Here is a 21,069-nt window from a genome sequence, read left to right on the forward strand (position 1 = left end):
AAACAATGCACAGTTTCCAATATTTACCATTTCTTGCAGTAAGCACAAATAGAGATTTCCTTCTATGGCCCTAGGACTTGAACAAAGCATAAAAGACCTTGCGGCGCGCAGGTGTACCCTGCAAGGCTTGGCATGCATGGCTTTCAGAAACAAACACAACACGTGATTAATGACCACACAGTCCCCACGCTGTCGGAATGAGGGTCTGAGCAAGCGCTCGGACCGCCCTGCTCGGCTCCCGGGCAAGAACGGGCTGTGAAGCCGTGTCCTACCGAGTGCCACGGTTAGCTCAACGCGCGCCGTGACCCTGGCCAACAGCTGGAGCCGTCCTCTTGTGAGCCAGCTGGGAGAGGTGGCAGAGCGTCCACCAAGTGGGCTTCTGCACTCACAAACAAAAACCTATGAACAACGTTTCCCTCTCAAGCTGCTCTGGAACTGTTTATGAACCCACATAAAAACAGTTAGAGGCATTAAAAATGCAACAAATGCTATTGGTTCCAATTAGAACTTGACGCGGCTTTAACTGCGATCTCCTGGAGGCAGCCTGAACAAGTTCAGGGTTAGAAAAGACTTTTAGCCATGCTGCCATCAAACTGTATAAAAATGTATAAAAAGCCAACTAGATGGGAGAAATACATGTATATTTTATCAAATTTTCATGTACAAAAGGCAGCTTGGAGAATAGGCTTTTAGGCACAATTCCAGCCTTACCAGATCTTGTGAAAATCTAAGAGGCTGTAGTGAAAGATGGAACCATTTAAACTCGGATTTTAACCAACAAGAACGATAACCAACAACAAATCTTATCAGGGTTGCGATGCAACATTAAATCTTTATGGCATGAGATTTAACAGACTGGATAAAACTGTAAAGTTCTCCTCTAAGCACTGTAGAAAATGCTGGTGCAATCAATACATGGACGACCACTCTGTTGGTGTAAATGTAGTCTTCCCTTGCTGTCTACTCAATCCTGAGTTCTGAGCTTCAGTCTTCAGCAAGGCTTGTTCCTAAAGGAGCAGGTGAGCCACGGGTCAGCAAAATCTTTAATCTCATAAAAAGACTTTTCAGCGGAGGCTCCGGCACGCTGGCAGAAGCACTCTTGCCACTGGGTCAGCAATATATACCAAGAGCTGGCTCCAGGCCACGCTGACACAGACCAGAGATCCGTGGAGACTGTCTGCCTGGGAGCTCTGCAATCCTGTGATCTCGAGCTCAGGAAACCGATTTTTAAATCCCTCGCTGCAAGGAAGGAGACAGAACCCTGTCCTTATTCAGGTCAATAGTCCGCCCCCGCCAAGATAATCCCATTCCCTCCAATCCCAGGAAACACTGGCCTGGTATCCCAAACTCCATAATGCAACGTCCAGATATATACAAATGAGAGAAAAAAGTTTAAGACAACAAATCTGTGTACTATAAGTGCAAATCTTTATGAACCCTTTCTGTATTAAGCATTTCCACCTGTTTTGACTAAGCACTATCCAAATCCAAACCCTTTGCTCACAATCACACCACCTTGTATGAACAAACTTCCAGCAGGTAAGAAAAAAGGCAAAATGTGAACTAGAACAGTACTGACAAAATAATGAATAGGCTTATTCCATGCTGAAAAGAGAAGAAAGAAAACGACGTTTCGGCTGTGAAAGCAAGACCTCACACCCGAAGAAGGCTCCACAGCCGAAACGTTGTGTTTTCTCTCTTCTCTTTTCAATTCAGCAGCCCATTTTAAAATGTAGACCGATTCCTAGGCACCTGTTGCCTGGAAATGACATGACTGCTGCTAATTAGGTAACAATAAATAGGCATTGTATTTCCTCCCTGCTATCGCTCACTTCTCTTCTGCTCACCACAACCCGGTGCTATACGAATCTATGCTAATCCTGGATTACCAGACAATTACCCCAGTTAAGACCAAAAACAGGAAACAGTCTCAGGAGTTAAATAATTGGTTAATTTGGCAGACTCTGACAGACACCAGTCCCAGACGTGCTTACCTCAACTAACATTAGCTAAACGCCGGATTAGTGATAATGAGGGTGTGTGAAACCACTGGTACAGCGGGTTAGTGAGCACGCCAAGTGCGTTACAAAACGTGCCGACTCAACACTCAGTGGTGGTCACCTGGGAACCGAAACGCATAGCGACCATACCAGAACACCCAAAAAACACCGGAAAAGGTTAACTGCTCGTTCACCTCAGGAGCACTCTGGCTTAATCATTAACTTCTTTCATGAGAACCGATACATTTCATGCTTTCCTGCTTTTTGTTTTCAACCTATTTCAGTATGGCTTGACTGTTCTTTGGAACACAAACTGCTGAATGGCCTTAATCCTCATTAATTTGGAATATTTCAGGCAGACTCCATTATCAAGCACACCGTCATCCGAAAACCAAGAGAAAGGGGCTTTCGCAGCATAGTCAAGACTACAGTCACATCGGTGATAGTGGGCACTGCCATGATCAAAAACTTTAGTCAACTATAAAAACACTTTCACTGTAACACTTGAAGACAATTGTTTCTGAAAGAAACTGTATAGATTGTAAAAAAGTTTTTTTCCCCCGTTTAAAAACCAGTTAAACTACTGCCAGTCGGAACCAAGACTACAGGAAAATTTCAGTACAAAAAAAACACTATCCCATGCCATCACAAAACACTGGGTATTAGTGGAAAATGTTTACAGGCTTTGGAATTCTCCCAAAACTATGGAATGTCCACATTTTCCTCCAGCACAAAACTCCCATTTAAGCATGTTCTTGTGAAATAACTTCCTGGGATGGCTTAATATGAGGGAAAATGCATTTCCATCTATGATAAAAGTGAAGGGTCGGGTGTCTTACAAAGTTTGGAAATGCTCCAAATTAAATCAAAGGTTTAATTGAATTGCAAGGAAACCTTTAAAATGAATAAAACGATTTAATCCTCTTTTTATAGACTAAGCATCTTGTCTTTTCGGTCAGAAAGAAATTTAATTTACCGCTTCAAGAGCCCCCACACACACACTTGGGAGTCTACATCAAATCGCTCGCGTTCCGCAAAAGAGCACAGAAGCAAATGAGAGAAATGGGAAGCAGAAATTCCTCAAACCCTCAGTCCACTCACACACACACTGGTACAGCACTTAAAAGCTTAAAAGGTTTCAGAACCACGGCAGGAAACCAAATCTCACTTAAAATGAGAACTAAAAACTCACAACCAGGCTAATGCAGTCTCTTAAAACAAACAAAGCTGTTTCTTTTGATGGTTATGACATAAAGCGACTGTTTTCCAGCACCTTTTCTGAAGGACAGGATAGTGCTTAGTAAGGACCCACTCCACCCATGAACAGTACAACCACAGCCAACCACACTACGATCTGACTACATGAGGTGCCCACCCACTGTGACTTAAGCTCACGATTCTTACGTTATGTCAGACAAAAGCAGGAGTTGTAAAGGTGCTGTTCCAGGAAAGCTTCTCCCCCTTAATGGGGAATTAAATTGCCCGAAGTGATGTAAACCAGAGGTGTAAACCAGTTCCGCAGAGGTGAAGAGGCACCGACTGCCTCGCCTGCTCGCTCAGCCAGGTGTGCTGGCTGAGGGCCGAGCGCGACCAGCCCTGGCCTCCCTCGGCCACGCCCCTGCGCGCTCTCTGACAGATGACGGCGCAGCACTGAGCACCTCTCCTCCGCCTGCGCTCGTCTCTGTCGCAGAGCCGGCAGCGCCTCAGGACGCCCACCAGAAACACGAGGAGGCTCGGCCCGGGCTGCCGAGGCAGGTAATTCGCCAGAGAACGCGCGTCAGAGGAAACGGCTTCTAAGAACTTTGCCTGCGGCTCAGCGAGCCAGTTTTTTACAAAAAGAAAACGAGCACATACCTCACCCTCCAAGAGGAATGCTGCCATCCAATTTTCAATCTTCAGAAACAGAAACTTGCTAACAATTTGTCTATAAATCCCTCTGCTGGCAGTGTGTTGCCAATCGGAGCCAGCGTTTCTTCCGCTACGTAAACACAGCTTTGCTGGTACTGGAAACAGACCTCTTGGTAAACAAGCTCCTCTGGACATTTTGATGTCCCAGCCGCTCCTGCGCAGCAGAATGTCTTTCCCAGGCTTGCGACACACGGAGCTCATGTGAGAACGCCAGCGTCCAGGAATAAACCCGCGCCCGTCCGATCTTGGGGGGCTGTAATTTGATTTCGCCCAGGGATGCGAAACATTTCATCAGGGTCAGCTGCAAGCAGGGCCCGGGGACGAGGGCAGCATCGCCGCTGGCACGGCGACGCTGAGGACAGCACGCGCTCAGGAAGATTAAGGACTGGCCTGAACATCAATACACCCCCCCGCGGGCCATTTCAAAGCGTCTCTTCCGGTTTAGTAAAGCTTTGGAAGAGCCTCACGACACAAGGCAGTGAAAGACTGGTCATTCTAACCCGTCCTCAACCAGTAAACCTCCCATAAATGTATTATCCCCATCGCTACACTGTATAACAACGAGAGCAGAGCAGGTCTGTACAGGCCTCGGGAACGGACAGGTCACGTAAACCACTCCTACCCCTTTTCTGTACATAAGGGGAATACGCACTCGCTCTTCAAATCGCAAACGGGTCGTGTTCCAGAATACTTGAACACACCAAGAGAACCCAACTCGCAGAGCAAAAGTCAGGTGTCGATGCGACCAGTACCGGGCTGCCACCCAGTGACCCCGGGCCAGCAGGGGGCGAGCCTCACCATGCGACTTTCTTCTGTCTTATGGGAACCAGTTGGTACCTTGATCCTTCGTACCTTGAGCACAGACTGCGACAGTTCTTGGTGAAAACCGCTATCGGTTCTCTCGCAGCCCACGCCACAAGCTTTCGCTCCTGAGCTTTGCTTCTCTGCAGATGAAAACGCTCCCGCAAAAGTTTCTCACAGCAGCAAACAAACCTGCGCAGGGGGCACAAGGCGTCGGCGTGAAGACGGGACAAGGCAGAGCTGTCAACCCTACATATACAAATACCGCTTCTTGCTCGATTTGGCAGCTTGTGTTAACATGTCAATTGCATGCAAGTTACTTTCATCCATTTACTTCCGTCCACGAGACAGAATACGTATCAGTTCTCTACACTGCAGTGCATACCGACAGGCAGATTTTTTAAACTGGGCCTTGAAATCCTTTCAGTGCCATACGTGCTTACTTCAAGGCCCTCCAGGGGAATGCAGCTTGATCGCACAAAGGGGAAAAACTGCTGCAAATGACACTGTTTGATATATGCGGCCTGAAAGGTATGAACCCCTTCTAGGAAGTGGAAAAGGGCAGAATCATTCCATCACATTAAGTAAATTCATCCCACTTCAGAAACCACTAATTACTTTAAAAACGGGGCAACCTGATGCAATATGCGATTGCTGAAAACAATGTACACTATTGTCAAGATCAACAAACTACAACTAGAATTGAAAAGGAGGAGGAGCTTACAAAATCTGATTAGTCTGGCTCATCAGAAGCTGCTCCCAAACTGGAAAATGACTTGTCACTAACTCACTAACTCCCCCACTCCGGGCCCTGCACCGGGGCGCCCCCACGCTCCCTCTAGGGTCCTAAATATTTTGTTTATATCTAAATATCCAGAGCTCTTGCTTGCTTGGATTCTCCCTTTAAGTCAAAGGACCAATACCACCACCAACAACACGGCAACACACGAGCCTGGAAAGACTCTGAAAAACGTTGATATAAAATTTGAAATAATTTTCAACCATTTCATTACTTGTCAGAGAGTCTATGATTTATCCTGGTTGCAGTCGTACAGCTGGTGCTCATGACTCAAAGTCTTTACTGCAGCAGAGAAGACAAGAAGGTGACTTGACATTTTCAAGCATATGATTCCTCTACCTTAATAAGACTTGCCCACTATTACTTGGAGGCAGAAAGACAAAACCAAGTCAGTTGTTTTCACACCCAGTGAACTCGTTTTGAGAGTGCAAAGTGCAGACAAAAGCTTAAAACACATTAAAGAGGGAAACAAGACGTTTTTATCACCTATGAAGGTTATACAAACCTCAGGCCTGTGGTTCTGAATTAATAATAATGTCTTGTTTATATGGTGCATTTCACCCCCCATATCTTTGCATGAAGAATGGGACTTCTTTCATCCATCACTGAAGCACAGCACCTATGCACTACAACAGGAAGGAATGTGAGAAATGACTTTTCCAAGAGAACGGTGGAGAACTGTATAGTGCCAGAGTGGAATCCATGCAGGACAATGGGATTAAAAACCCTAACGTTTAAGAAAGGTGCCAGGGGGTCTTCAATGTACAAGCCACCAGGATCTCGGTCAAATGTTTCAGCAGAAGGACTGCAGCTCCTGCAGCACTGCTCACCAGCCGGGAGAGGCTGGTCCAGAGGGAAGAGCACCCCCAACTGGTCCACCAGCAGCAGCCTGATCTTCCAGGGAGGTCTCCCGTCCCGGGATCACGGAGGCAGCGATACCGACGTGAGCTTCTGTCCCGCGCTCACAGGGCGACGGGCCATCACCGCAAATGAATGATTTCGATTTTTTTTTAAATCAACACCCCCTTAACAGCATTCAGAGTTTCTCTGGAACGCTTGAAGGATATCTACAACAACAATACATGTTACAAGCTCTGCAGAGCTATAAGCTTAGAAACTTTATATATATACACGTGCTCTGAAACATGACATTGTAAATTAGCTTTATAGCCTTGCCTATAATCTTTTTAGCCAGCTGACTCTGATAAATACACGGCAGTGTGCGTTTAATGCACTTCTGATCTACTACTTCAGCCTTAAATAGAGAAGTCTCACCTGGGGGAAACTAGTAGGTTTTTCTCCGATTGTTTTCTTCTGCTTTGCACATATTCGCAGTTAATAGGCAAGACAACAATGTATAATACACAAGCTAGCTCAATCATTGACAAGATAAGAAACAAAGCAGACTACTGGATAAATCAATTAATCAGGATCCCAGAAAATTAAAACCCTCAGCACTTGTGCAAAATGAAATATTTGACGTTAGTTCTTCAAATAGAGATAATTCGGTCTGTTTTTGGTAAACTAAAACTGGTTTTGAAAAGCAAGTTGAGTATAGACAACAATCATGTGTAACCGATAGTGCTATTCGTAAAGCCAGAGTAAAGACTAGTAAAATCTTCAGATATGCAGTGTCTAAGTGCTTCCTTCAATTATTTAACTACCATAATTCCTCAGTTTTTGACTTTTTCCCATTTCAAATTTAAAATAAGCTTTTGTATCCTGCGATACTTCTGATGGGACATACTGTATGTCTCTCATGAAGCCAATCTTAAAGTATCCTAATCAAAGTGAAACAACGTTTGAGGATTCTTCCATATGAAACACTAAAGACACATTGCTATTACACTTTTTTTTACACAAACCTTTCATTTCAAAATTCAGCACGGACATACCAGACTTTAATGTTTTGCAAAACCCTTTATCTTTAACCTCAGATTTTATCATAACATATTGCCTGAAGAAAGCTACATACGCATCACATCATCAAGATCTTAAGGAGCTTCATTACAAAGCTCAGAATGATCTCAAAGAAGTACAACCACCCTCTGGGTTCACTCTTAACACGATTACACTGTTTGGACAGGAAGACTGGGAAAATCGTTTTTTTCATGCGTTTACTTCACCCTTTTAATGAATGTATGAGAGAGCTAAGACAGGACAAGGCATGCAGCCCTACTCTCACTTTCATGACTCAAGATTAGATGAGACAGAGGAGGTCTCTGCTGTACAGCAATAATAACAAGGTCTCCTCTTCCACAAGTGAGTCTTTCTGGCCGACAAAAGAATCCTCAAGGATGGATGTGCGGTCTTGAGATTTCTCTCTGCGTCAGGGGCTATGGGCATGATGTCTTGCTGAAGGCCTCTAGGACAACACTGCAGGAAAGTTATTAAGTCTCGCCACATGCCTTCACAGTACCACGTTCACATATTCACAACACACACCCACCCGGTAATGTGGATTGACTGATGCACCGGGTTTCCAGAAAAATGGACGTTACACAGAAGACTGTCAGCAAATTTTGGAAAAAAAAACAGCAAAACAAGTGTTGAAACCCTAGTCTACTTTACCTGCTATGCTCAATATATGGGACGCATCACTTTCACAGTAAGATGACTTTCAATTATTCCAAGTGGCAAAAGTTACTCCCCCCAAATATATATATATATGGCACACACATACAGAGCAGAACTCTAAATGCATTCCATTTGCATCAAAACAACAGCTAAACACCGACACAATCTCTGCGAAATTCCTCCTATGCACGCTGACATGTTTTCACAGAGTGATCTGCTGAGCAGAAGAGATGCGCATCCTGCACGACCCCATGGTCTTGGGGAAGACTGGCCACGAAGCACGGGGACAGGACGCCAGCTGGGCGAGCACATGAGCTGTCCTGGCGCGAGGAAGAATGGCAGGCTCGCACCTCGCCTGGCCAAAACACAGAGCAACACAGACGTGGCCACTTCCTCCTGGGCTCACCTGCCACCCGCACAAGAAGTGGTTTGCAAACATGGTCATTAAGCCGCCTTTAACTCGGATCCTGCACAGAGACATAACGCCATAAATACAGCACGTGGAAGGATGACACGACTGAAAGGTTAAATACTTCGTTTCTTAAAGTGCGCTGCAGCCTTCCTCCCAAAAAAACACAAAAATAAAGTCTGCTCATCTCTAAAAGACTTCTTTATACACGTACAAGCTAACATAATACATGGATAGAAGACTTAAGGCAAAGTTGCATTACCTGTCTTAACAGTGAAACTAACATTTCTTAAATCCTCCATATTTTTTTCGCTCCTCAGGATAATTACCACCCTCACTTCCCCTCCATCTATTTTTAAGTTCCACATAACCCTCACCTGGATGGGTGCTTTTAAAGCATTTTTAATCATTCAATAGCTCTCGGGGTAAAAATAGGTCACTGCAGGTGTTTGCTGGGCTGTGCACTGCTTTTGTGTTCGCCGTTCGAGAAGCGCTAGGGAGAGGACTCTCACCACGGGGCTGGTAAAGACCAGGTGTGCTCACATGGCTGTCAGGACTAAGGCAACAGCATCACCATTTGCCCCTCAGCACAAGGCAGTGCTGTTTTAAAAATCAATCTTCTCGAGCTTACAGCGAGGAGCCAGACCCCGGCCAGCCCTCCGCACGGCGCCTCGGCCCTGCTGACGGGGCGAGAGGGGCAGGCTGCCTGCCTTCCTCTCTCCCCTCTTCAAAGCAAGGGTGTGCAGCAGAGAGCCAAGCTGATCAGCAACGGGCCCTTCAAAACTACAATATTTCCGACTCGCATCTGTAAAATCACTCACAGAAACTGGAAACCCAGGATCAGCTGCTTGAGGTAGTATCTGTAATAGAAGAGCTGATAGGTGGCGCAGTGGTTAGCCCTGCTGCCTCACAGAGCTGGGCCCTGGGCTCAGTGCCGAGCCTGTGGTGCTGCCTGTGTGGAGTCTGTATGTTCTCCCTGCGTCGCGAGTGTGTGTCCAGATTGTATCCTCCCACTGCTCGCCGGGATGGGCTCCGGCTCCCCCGCAACCCTTACCAGGAGGAAGGGATGAGAAAATGGATGGCTGGATAAAGTGCTTATATTGGGAGGAGTCAGTTCAGTTCGACAAGTTGAGCATGCCACCCCTGGCAGAGAAACACACACCACGCTGGCTTGTGAGGGGTTACAGAACAATACTTTTCACGCAGACAACACTCCTGTGCACCTCAGCACTTTCCACGTTGTCAAGGTCTCTCTATTGTGCCGAAAGCCTCTGTTTAAAGTGGTGTCTATTAACAGACCACAACTAAAAAGTTCCCTTCTTTCCCAAGGATACAGTGTCATGTAATGACAATTACAGGGCTGTTTTGTCTCATACTTACTAGCTAAACAAGCTTGCTAAATCATAACCTTTTGGGAACAGTTCTGGAGTGTTTAATTAGGTAGTCTATTACTTCTTAGTCAGTGTAACATCAGCACTGTGAAATGAATGTCCTGGTTCACCTGTTACTGTTGCAACAGTTTTTGGTAGAACTGAAATCAATATCTAAGCCCACTGCCAAGCTACGTACGAAATCTGTGATCTGCAGAAAAGTTCATATGCTGGAAAGACTGCTTATTTGACACCCAGGTTTTCTAGCAGAATATGTGCTGCAAACTTTTAAACAAAGTTTAAGTGAAATAGCAAAGCTTGAAATGAAATCTGCACTTCTCAATAAACCTTGGGAAGGATTCTTTCATGTCAGCTTCTCACATTAGAGAGTGACTAGTTGCTTGCTCCCATGCATTAAAAAAAAAAACTGTGAACAAGAAACACTAAAATATGACAGAGATCAATGGACAAAAATGATTATGAAGCGATGCAGAATATAATCCACAGTGGAAAGGCACCGAACAGCCCAGAAGTGCTGAAACAGTCAAGACCGAATTGCATCACTGGACACAGTTTAAAACTGTCAGAGGTCCTTAAAGAGTTGAAGGATAAAACATTTATAAGGGATGTGGCACAAAGGTTTAGGTGGTGTCAACAGTTTCACTATTTTACCAGGTATACACAGGTAAAATATACAAATGTAGCTAAAGATTCAAAAACAAATCGCTGACCACACCTGTGGTTAAGTATTAAAATTAGGCTCACCGCCCAGTCAAATTACTTTTTACCTGAATAAGAATTAAATAAGGTAAGATAAATATAATTTCCGTGAAACTTTCAATTCCATAAGAGACATTACTTTGCAGTCTGGGTTTATCGAAGCAGACTCCTATCCAAGTTTTTTTTATATTGCATCGACAGTACAAAAACCTTAAAAATGATCGAAACACCAAAGAAATCAAATCTCCAGTACCACAACCATTTCGATTTATGATTTTCCCTACTAACTGATTAAGGACTTGTTGCCAGTCTTTGCCCTGTAGGTGTTTCACTATTGGCTGCATGGTTAGCACTTGCAGACTATAACAGCACAGCAAATCTAAGGCAATGCAATCCAATCAATAGAAAGATCTATGTGAATAAAGTAAGACAATGATTAAAATAGGACATAAATATAAATGGGTCATATTCACTGTCCCATATTATACTTTGGAAATATATTCAACATATAGAAAAGTGACAAACAGACCCATTCACACCAGAAGGAAACACCAGTACAGCACAACTGTCCTCATCACAGAAAAACCCCTCTAGTGAACCTGCACAACGTAGAATCAATAATGTGTATTCCAGCACTCATTGCCACATGACACCACAAGATGCCTAGTTCTGTGATCATAACCTGGCTTTCTGAGATTTGCGACTGGGAGCTTCACAAGCAGCATTAAACAAATATACCCGAATTCAACAGACAATCCTAGTCAGGACAACTGCCACTAGAACTGCTGTCAGCTGGGAAGAAAGGCCACCTGCAGTCTGCAAACTTCATGTCCTTGTGGAAAAACTCCAGCACTATCTTTTGGGTGTCCACAGCTATGGTGAGACAAAATCAGGCAATTATTTTAATCCAAGCACCAACAGACACAAACAACATGCCCGAGCACTTACATTAAGTTAAAGAGTGGAATGTGTACTAGAGTTCGATAAGTTCTTTCCCTGAAATTCAGTGCAGGAAGTTGCTATTTCTCTGTTAATATCTGGAATTCAAATAAAAAAAAAGAGATTGATACAATGTTCCTTTTCTTCACGGGCAGTGAAACACCCCTAGGAGTCAATTAGACAGAATTCCAGTTCTTACAGTGTTGGAAAACGTCATTAAAATTGAGCGCCATAAATTAAAAGCATTATAAACTCCAGGCTCGGTTCACCACAATCTTCTGCATGCCTCGCTTTCTCCTCTTTTGCACTCATGTCAGGCCTGTGTTGAAAACCACTGTCGTCCCACTTCCAAAAGAAACACATGCATTTAAAAACTAGCTGAGCACTGCAGATACACCGTCTCAATGCGGGACCTACATACAATCTACACATCACGACACAAAACCATCACGAGTTCGGGAACAATGGAGGCTCACCACCAACGTAGCTCATTTTCAGACGTAACGAACCTAAAAAGAAAACAGTGTTTCCACGCCATCCGCAAGCCAAGGACGCGTTTGGTCACAGGGAAGAAAACTCCACACACACACACACATAAAAAAACAAAACAAAAAAAAACCAGCAGCCCGCACTTCAGCGCCGTAACCAAAATAAACCTGCGCCACACTGCTCGCAGGCAGCGGAAGACGAACCGGATCCAAAGTCGCCCTCAGCGGCTGAATTGCACAAAACCAGCATGATCGGACAGGAGACACTCAACGTCGCCTCCAACACTCCCCCCCCATACCTCAAAAATAATACTAATACCGACAATAACACACAGCAGTTGCCAGTCGTTCAGAAGACCCGCCGTCTCGGGGGGGTAGTAACTCCATGTCTTCAGCCTGTGACCGATCACCGGGGCTGCTGCCGTTTCCGCGGGTCCCGCCGGCTCGTCCCGACTGCGAGCCGGATTCATCTCATGTCCAGCTCATGCTCACGGACGGTGGGGTGGTGGAGGGAGGTTGACTTCCAAAGGCAGCGGCCGGTCTGCCACAAAGCCAGCCTGCGGAGCCAGGAAGCCTCCTCCTCTCTCTCTCTCTCTCTGCGCGAAACGGGAAGCGTGTTTTCTCGGCGGCAGAGAGGCCTGCCTTGCGCGCTTCGCGTCTCCAGCGGGGGAGAGCGGGCCGAGAGGCGGAATCGCTCGATCACGCAGGGGGCACTTGTGCTGGTGCTTGTGCCGACACGAACCCTCTTCTCTCCTCTTTCTTTTTTTTTTTGGGGGGGGAGCGCCTGCTATTTCAAAAGCAGAGGATCCACTACCGAACGCACAGATCTTTGAACTCTAGTGGCTGATGGGGAGAAAAAAAAAGAGAGATCTACAGGAATACACGCGTAGCTGAACAAAACGACTAACAGCAGCGTTGGTCGCGCAGACTCTTACCGATGTTGTAATCGAGGCCTGTGAGGTCCCGTTACGAAGGAGCCTGTATACAATTTCTATAGATCCGAACATGGCCTCCTCCTCCTGTACTCAGTGAGTCAGGATTATTCACAAAACATTTCGCACTCGGGAGCAGGGAAAGTGGAAACGGGGTGGTGGGGGGAAACCAATCTTACCATCGCCCGACCGCCGCCTGCCCTTCACTCCGAATCATGGAAATGCGCTCCGGACGGGGATCTTTCTCTGTTTTCGCCACTCGTTTCTTGACAGGATTGGGATTCCGTTTCCTCCAAAGCTCTCTACCCCCTCCCTCTCTTTCTCTCTCTCTCTCTCTTTCTGTCCCTTAGCTGCGTTGCTCTGAGCGGCGGATCTGATCCGCCGCTTCTGCTGCGGTGGAGGAAAAAAAAAAATAATGACGTCGCCAGGAGGTGTTCGGCGAAACACGTCCCCCGGTGCAACCGCGAACCCCAAGACAGAGAGTTCCGAGTACAGCAGCGCACCCGGGTGTAAGGTTTTCCCTGTGTGCGTCTGTGTCTTTTGTTGTTGGATTTTTATTGGGTTATGATGCAAAAATCCCCACCACCGCCTATATTTTGCACGGTAACGGGACGGTGTCACGGTGCAACGTTTTTACACCGCGGTTTTGTGACGCAAGTGCAAGCTGACGAATCGTGATCTCCACGGCAGCCCCGAGGAAGCTGCCAAGCCGGCGCCGGCCGCCGCCACAGACGAGAAATGTTCCCAGCTAAACCCCGGAGTCTCATCTGACTGAATCCTTGATGTGGAAAAAGTTGGATTCGTGCCGAATGGCGCTGCATTCGTCTTGCTAGTCTGCATAGCAACACGCTACCCACTCTTCTTGCTCTCAGCTCGCCTGAATACAAAAATAGACCGCGACTCCCAGCACTCAAGTGGCGATATTCTTCGTTGTCTTTGCGGAATATGGAAGGAGGAAGGAGGAATGAATAATGCATTCCCTGTGCCATTTCTGCCTTGATGTAACGTGTGAATCACGGAATCTCACGATTCAGATGCAAGGGGCCATTCAAATACCAGATAATAATAATACTAAGTTTTGGGTGATTGTGCACCGGTTGTAAAATAAACATCATGCAATCCATAGCCTCACAGGTACGTGGGGCCGGTGTATACAGAGAGAACAGACTGAAAACAGCCCCTGTCCTTGAGAAACTCAAACACTTACATCGCCTCTCGATACATTTACCATTTTCACCCCCAAAATGGGTTTATTCACCCTTAGAAAGGAAAACGATTTAAGTAACGGAGTAGGCACACCCGCGAGTTTTCATCTGCTACTGAAAAGGAGACCAGTTGTCATTTGAAGTCGTACTTTTCCACAGCCACAGTCTGCAGAGCACGTTCAGGAGGTTTTGTATTGAATCTTAGCGTTGTAAGCATCACTAATATTTGAGAAGAATCCCGAACAATAACAATGTATCAGATCTCCTGCATAACCAGAGGTATCGAATGTGTTTTCCCTGCTTCCCTGACTTGCTCAATGTCTTGGCTTCCCCTATCAGTGAGTACTGCTCAGCTGAAGCACAGTCACAGAACTGTATTTAGCAGCGGTCATCAATATTGACTACCCGCCCGTTAAATCAGTTAATTCCCTGAATAAGAACTCATGTTAATGGGAATGTTTGTTGTTGCTCACAGGGATGAACCAGCGTGTGATTGTCTTTGAGAAGATATCATCAATAGTTTCATGACTAGGACGTGATTTACATGATGACGGCCGTTGTTTCAGATTCATTGGCTGTTTACAAAAGAACTTAGTGAAACACACCTTTTCATTGAAGCCAGTATGGCTTCACTTTTCTTAAAGCTCTACAACTGGGCAGGGTACGGAGCTCATATTACAAATCTATCAATGTTATATAAAACACATAGTTTCCATGAAGACTGCACAAATAAAAAAACAAACAGAAAATACCGTTAATATAACATTTACAGTATTTGCTATAATGTAGCTAGATGTCTGTTACATAATTGCAAAAAAAAAGCAAATATGTGATTAAAATCTGTTTACATTAATTAATGTTCATCTGCTAATGACATCCCCACCCTACATTTTACCATGCTAATGATATTAGATCATTAACAAGATATTCTTTTGGGTCCCTATTGATACCTTTATTGTCAGTGTTACTAAAAAATATAATAAACAGTATTATTGATATCAGTTATTATTGGTATCAAGATCCTGTTACTCACATCTTACGAGTGTGGACGCGAAGTGTTTGTGTGAGCTGTTTATGTTTCCTATAATCATTGTACCTAGTGTGGATAGTGGATAGTGTAATTAATAATAAATGTAATAAAAATACCATGTAATAATTTTGCATTACTGCTGTAAATATCTTTATTCATTCAGAATCAACAGAAGACAACAAAACCCACATATCTTCCAAATTAGATCATCTTAAATGTCTCCATTCATTTTCTATCCAGTTCAGGGTCACAGAGGAGCCAGAGCTCTTTCCAGCAATCAACAGGCACAAGGCAGGGTCCGCCCTGGCTCATCACAGGCAGACACACACACTCACACCACGACCAGTTTCCCAGAGCCAATTAGCCCAACAGCATGTCTTTGGACTGTGGGACATAACCAGAGCACCTGGACGCAACCCTCACAAACACAGGAAGAACTTACAAACTCCACACAGACAGCACCCTGAGTCTGGAATCAAACCCAGGGCCCCAGCACTGCATGGCAGCAACATTGACCACTGGGCCACACTGTATTACAACACACGACAATTAACGGCGGGGCGGCAGCTCTGCGGCCAAGGATCTGGAAGGTTGCCAGTTCAAATCCTGTGGCTGGGAGAGGAATCCTCCTCCTTTGGGCCCCTGAGCAAGGCCCTTCACCCCAACTGCTCCAGGAGCGCTGTATAAATGGCTGACCCTGCGCTCTGACCCCCAACTTCTCTCCCTGTCTGTGTGTCTCATGGAGAGCAAGCTGGGGTCTGCGAAAAGACGAATTCCTAATGCAAGAAATTGTATATGGCCAATAAGATGATCTCTAATTCATACAGAAAAGTCTGTTGATGTCAACCAAATGTTTTTAATTAATTACTTGTATGTCTGTCTAGTCAGACTTTTCAACTCACCAATAAACTTTCATAACAGGTCTTAGTTAAGATTTGTGAATAGAATTAAAAAAAAAACATGTGAATACAAATAAAGCAATTAGTAAATGCAATTATAATCCCAGAATGTGATGGCTGATTTCCGTAAGGGAGAGTCTCAGTCTTCCACGCAGAAGAAACCTGCCACCAGGTTCGGCTAGTTTGCAACGTGCAGCTGATGAGTGTGGAAAGGTTTGGCTTTGCTTCCGATCGTCAGGATCTCTCTGCATTTCAGCTGAGTTGATGTGCATTCAGCTGCTGGCAGACAACAAATATACATGGGCTGTTGCTTGAGTGGCACTTCAATTTCCTTGGCTCAGTCGCTATCATTACAAAGTGCTGTTTTCTCCCTTCTGCCTCCTAAACATGGATGAGAAGAACGATCTATTCGATCCACATTTTGAGTTTAGATCAAATTATGTCTCTGCAAATGTTTGGCCTTCACAATGCAGGCATAATTGCTTCCATTGCTGGACAAATGGTTTTAGAAACTGGATAAAATGTCTTGCCAATGAGCTCAAGCACATGCAAGCAGGAATCAAACGGTTTCAAATTAGTCTGTGCAGGCGCACAGGTATTATTCTTACACCGAATAATACCTGTTCAACATCTAAACACGCTGGAGTGTGTGTGTGGAGTGTGTGGGAGGGGTTGGATCCTAAGAATAGTGAACGATGAGCGATGAGTCCAGTAGTGATGTGGATTCCAGACTCCCATGACTGGAGCTCTGCCGTGCCGTGTGGTGATCCTGCTGCTGGCCAGCCAGTGTATGTCGGCTAGAACTATTGAATATATAATCGAGGTAGAAAAGAGATGAAATATAATGTTACTTAAAAATAACAGACATCACTCCCTGGAGCTGGGAAATGTTCGCAGTTGTACATGTCCTGTAATGTTTTTTTTATGGATGAGACACTATTGGATACTTTTTTTTTTCCTTCAGGATGTCATTTGGGAAACTCCACCAGCACCACTGGTCTGCTGGTCTGGTCCACCAACACTACTCGCAACAGCAACTTGGTTTTCCTTAGTGGTCTCCCGTCCCAGCACTGCCCAAACACACCCTTGTTCAGCTTTCACAATCATACCGGACTGAGTCAGCTTTTTAAAAACCTCTTCTCTACCTTTCACCAGATGTGGAAATTCATTACTATCTGCTGAAACATCTGGAACCTGGGCTGCATATACAGTAATTAGGACTAACAAGTGCCGTGTTCCTTTCCAAAAATATCCCTGATCTGCAGTGATATAAAAGTCATTCTCACCCAAATAACATGTTCAGTTTGGGCACCACTTTAAGTCTGAGCACAAAGGTCACCTCTAATTATGCTGCATCAGTTATAGCTCTGACGAGGGGGGTTGTAATTTTGAGGGCTCAACATGTCTGTAGATTTTTTGAGCCAAGATTATATCTCAGCATCACACTATAGACCCATTCTCTAGTAGTGCCCACCTTGTGTACTCCTTCGTGCTTCGGTGCTGTTGTACTATAGAGCACATTATTCTTTCAGGCCCTTGTCATCGTGCTAGAAATTTAAGACCGACCTTTTCACTGATACAGTAGCTCCACAAACAAAATCCTTCACAGGATTAGGATCTGGATTTTTTTCCATCACACTACAAGCAACACAGTGCTGACGCTAAAAGGAAGGTCGGTGTTAGTCCTTTTAATTACTTGTATTTCCACACGTTTTTATTAATATTATCAAGCAGCTTAAAGTGTATTTTCTGTGTCCACAACACGGCCATAAGCTCATTTTGTAAATCTAGAATGAGCTTTACAGTTTTGACTATTTTTAAAACTGCTTTTTCCGTTTTTATTATCTCCTTAATCAGGCATCTGGACATGAAAATGCAGTATATCAACCTTAATACAAGGTCTTAATACTTACAGAGCAGCAATTTATTTGTTTAAACATGAATTTTAATTGCTATATTTTCAGTGGTATCAGGTCATGGTGTAATAAAGTAATTATTTACGAAATCATGCGTCCGTTTAAAAACAAAGAAGGGGAAGGTTTCAGACTGAAGCGTATTGTCTCCACCTGGTGGTCTAAAACTTAATTTACTGTGAAGTTTAATTTATGTTAAAATTAAGTTTTAACTTTGCTTGATCGATCTTGAGATCACAGGAATGTGTTGATTTGTGCACTGATATTTAACAAAAGCCTCAGTTAAATCATCTGTTTTCCACATTCACGATTTTATTTTCAAAACAATGGACTAGATACACATGCCTCTTGTCTGTGAGCGCACCCCCAAAGAAGGCCATAATCACAGTTAACTGTTTTAAACCCCTGGGCACCGGCCGTCCTCCGGGGTATATCTGAACACCCTGACTCGCACGATCTGGACGCGTGTCACACACTCTACTCCAAAGAGGCTGGCCTCTTCGAGAGCCTCAGGGAATGACGTCACTCTAACACCGCCCTTTTACACCTTGAAGCCCCGTTCGCAAGCAGACAAAAGGCAACAAACAACAAAAACAGACATCACTTCTGAGGAAAAACGGATATATGCTAGAATTCAAGTGCTTCCTCCCGATAAAATAGTGTCAAAAGCATTTATAACCCTAGGGTGAGGTAGTATTAAGAACATGAATTTTGGCACAACGTATGTTATGGGTGGCATTTCACGCACGCTCGCCGTGGAGTTTGTAATCCTCCCGGTCACACAGATATTCTGAAATATGTCCTTATCCAGAGTTTCCGTTCTATCCTTTTTTATTTTATCCATGCCGACTAGTCTCGGACGACGTAGCTGGCAAGTGGCCACGGTGCGAGGAGTTTGGCAAGCGCAGCGTCGACCACATGATCAATATAATTGTCAGTAATTGTCTGTGGTGCCCCAATTGCTCGGTTATGAGATCTCCACGGTCTTGCCCCAACACAGTAAAGGTCACAAGCATTTTACACTGGTGCTAGCCTCTGACCGTGGAGCAGGACGTGCGATTGGCGCCGAACTAATGAACCATGTCAATGCCGATCGCGGATCTGCATTTTTTAACAAGTTATTTTATTATTTTGTGGAGCTGGTTAAAGAAACAACTCCATAATCAAAAGCCATTTATCTTTCCTTAAAATCCTATCACCGGCACGACGGACGAATTATTCTGGAGCCCGGTGGTCGATGACCTCAATTTCTGCGCACAATTCCTCTGGATCTGCATGCTGCGCAAACTTTGCCACAAGGTGGCTTTGCGCGCTAAGTTATGACCGAAGGAATCACTTCAGCGGCTCACCAGCGGTGTCTGCTGTGTTACAACAGCGACCCACCCTCGATGAGAAATGGCAACAACCTTGAATGGCTACTGCAGTTTCCAATTCAGATAAATGTAGTTCTGCACTCCCCCTGGACCCTGTATGTTACACATACCACTGTCATTGGACACCAGATGTAGCTCGGTGTACATTAATGTATTTTGGTTGTGTGTTCTTTTATAAATTAAAATGTTGCAACACACGAAACAGATGATAAAATTAATGATTGAGGTGATACGCCTCACTTAGCTCGTTAGCGATTTGTCTTATTGCTCAGTTAACCCTGTTTTTCAAAATTACACAAGCAGACGTCTAATATGAGAAGCATACCCCACGGCAGGTTTTTATATCTACTGTATATAAACATTGGCCACTCTGGATACCCTTTCACAAAGCTATATTACTGAATTTCTTTTAGAATAAAAAGAAAAATGAAGTTTGAAGGTTGCAGCAAAGCCGCATTAAAATACTAAATATTCTTAGTCAAACCAGTAGCATTTCCGAATTTCTAGCGCTCTTTGGCATTTATACCGCGCATTTCCAGATCCTAAATCTACCGTTACAAATTTATTGACCTGTAATAATTTTTAAAAATGTTTTTCCCTTCACATCTCCAATGATGCCTAGCTTATTCCCAGAGGGATTCCTCTAGGCATGAAGGGTATCCTGCATACATTTTCTGCTCGGAAGAGTAAATGTTTCAAAGAATTCTTTAAGCACACAAATAAAAATCGTATTGTCAAGACGTTACAGTAATCAGACACATGCCGCTGTATTCTCCACGTTTTAAAGACTCTTGACAACTGCAAGTCTGTTTTGGTAACAGTTTTGCTCAGGGACAAGTTGAATGACACAAGGAGGGAATAAACTGCAAACGTGATTGCAAAGGTCTGTCCAAAAAAATACGATGATGTGACAAGACACGGAACTACAGCCACAACGAAGGGCAAACAAGACAAAATTTAATTCAACAACTTCTTAAGACGTCGACAATCTCCAAACTGGGATGTTTGCCCTGTCCTGCAATGAGGAATCCAGCAAGCACGTTACACGTTTCTTCCACATTTCCAGCCGAGCAGAATAAAGCCAGAGAGCAAATGTCTTCTTCCATCACACGTGGCCACCGAACACACTAGACTCTAGACTAGGCTGAAGAAATGTAATATCATTATCAATAGAGTAAAATATCTTGTATCAGCACTTTGACATTTTCTTCAAGTCCTGTGTCCTGGGTATTGAACAGTAAGTATCTGAAAAAGCAGACTCAGCCCCTGCTGATAGACCCAGAGGAATTTTATTATGAGATGAGTATCTGGAGTATTTTGAGGACACGGATGAAACTGCTAATTAAAAAAGTGCTTAACCTGTGTCAGTTTCTTCTTCACGGAGGGGTTTTAAATGCAACATAAGTGTAGAGGAATTTCTCCGACATCTACGTATTTATGTGATTGTCATAATTAGTTTTTGATAAATTATGAGCAGTGCAAAGATTTAAGTTAACTGTATTAAATAAATGTGTCGCTGTATTATTTCATTAGCCCAATTAGCTATCCGGCAAACAAAAGGACGTTTGTCGTTAGCACACTTACAGCTCCACACACTATGCTTATCACAAATATTAAGTCAAATCATCCAATCATTATGAGTTACAGACTAAGATTTAACCTTTTCATCCAGAGTGGGGTGCAAATAACCGCCTCTGAATGTCATT

At 44.3% G+C, this 21,069-nt stretch overlaps 1 protein-coding gene across 3 annotated transcripts in view; it reads right to left on the reverse strand.

The window, feature by feature from the left end:
• The window catches only part of cul1b (cullin 1b), a 40,659-nt gene extending 27,174 nt beyond the window's left edge, over positions 1-13,485 (reverse strand). For 2 of the 3 annotated variants that reach the window (XM_088644167.1, XM_088644165.1), the window contains exon 1: positions 13,123-13,485. In XM_088644167.1, coding sequence (XP_088500293.1) covers positions 13,123-13,125 — 3 coding nt within the window. In that variant the 5' untranslated portion in view covers positions 13,126-13,485. Of the gene's footprint in view, positions 1-3,854; positions 4,028-13,122 lie in introns of those variants that run through there. The other variant, XM_088644166.1, reaches the window with a different exon arrangement.
• Positions 13,486-21,069: the final 7,584 nt, after the last annotated feature.

This window comes from Lepisosteus platostomus, chromosome 8 (assembly GCF_059453375.1).
Source record: "Lepisosteus platostomus isolate fLepPlt1 chromosome 8, fLepPlt1.hap1, whole genome shotgun sequence".
Classification (NCBI taxonomy): domain Eukaryota; kingdom Metazoa; phylum Chordata; class Actinopteri; order Semionotiformes; family Lepisosteidae; genus Lepisosteus; species Lepisosteus platostomus.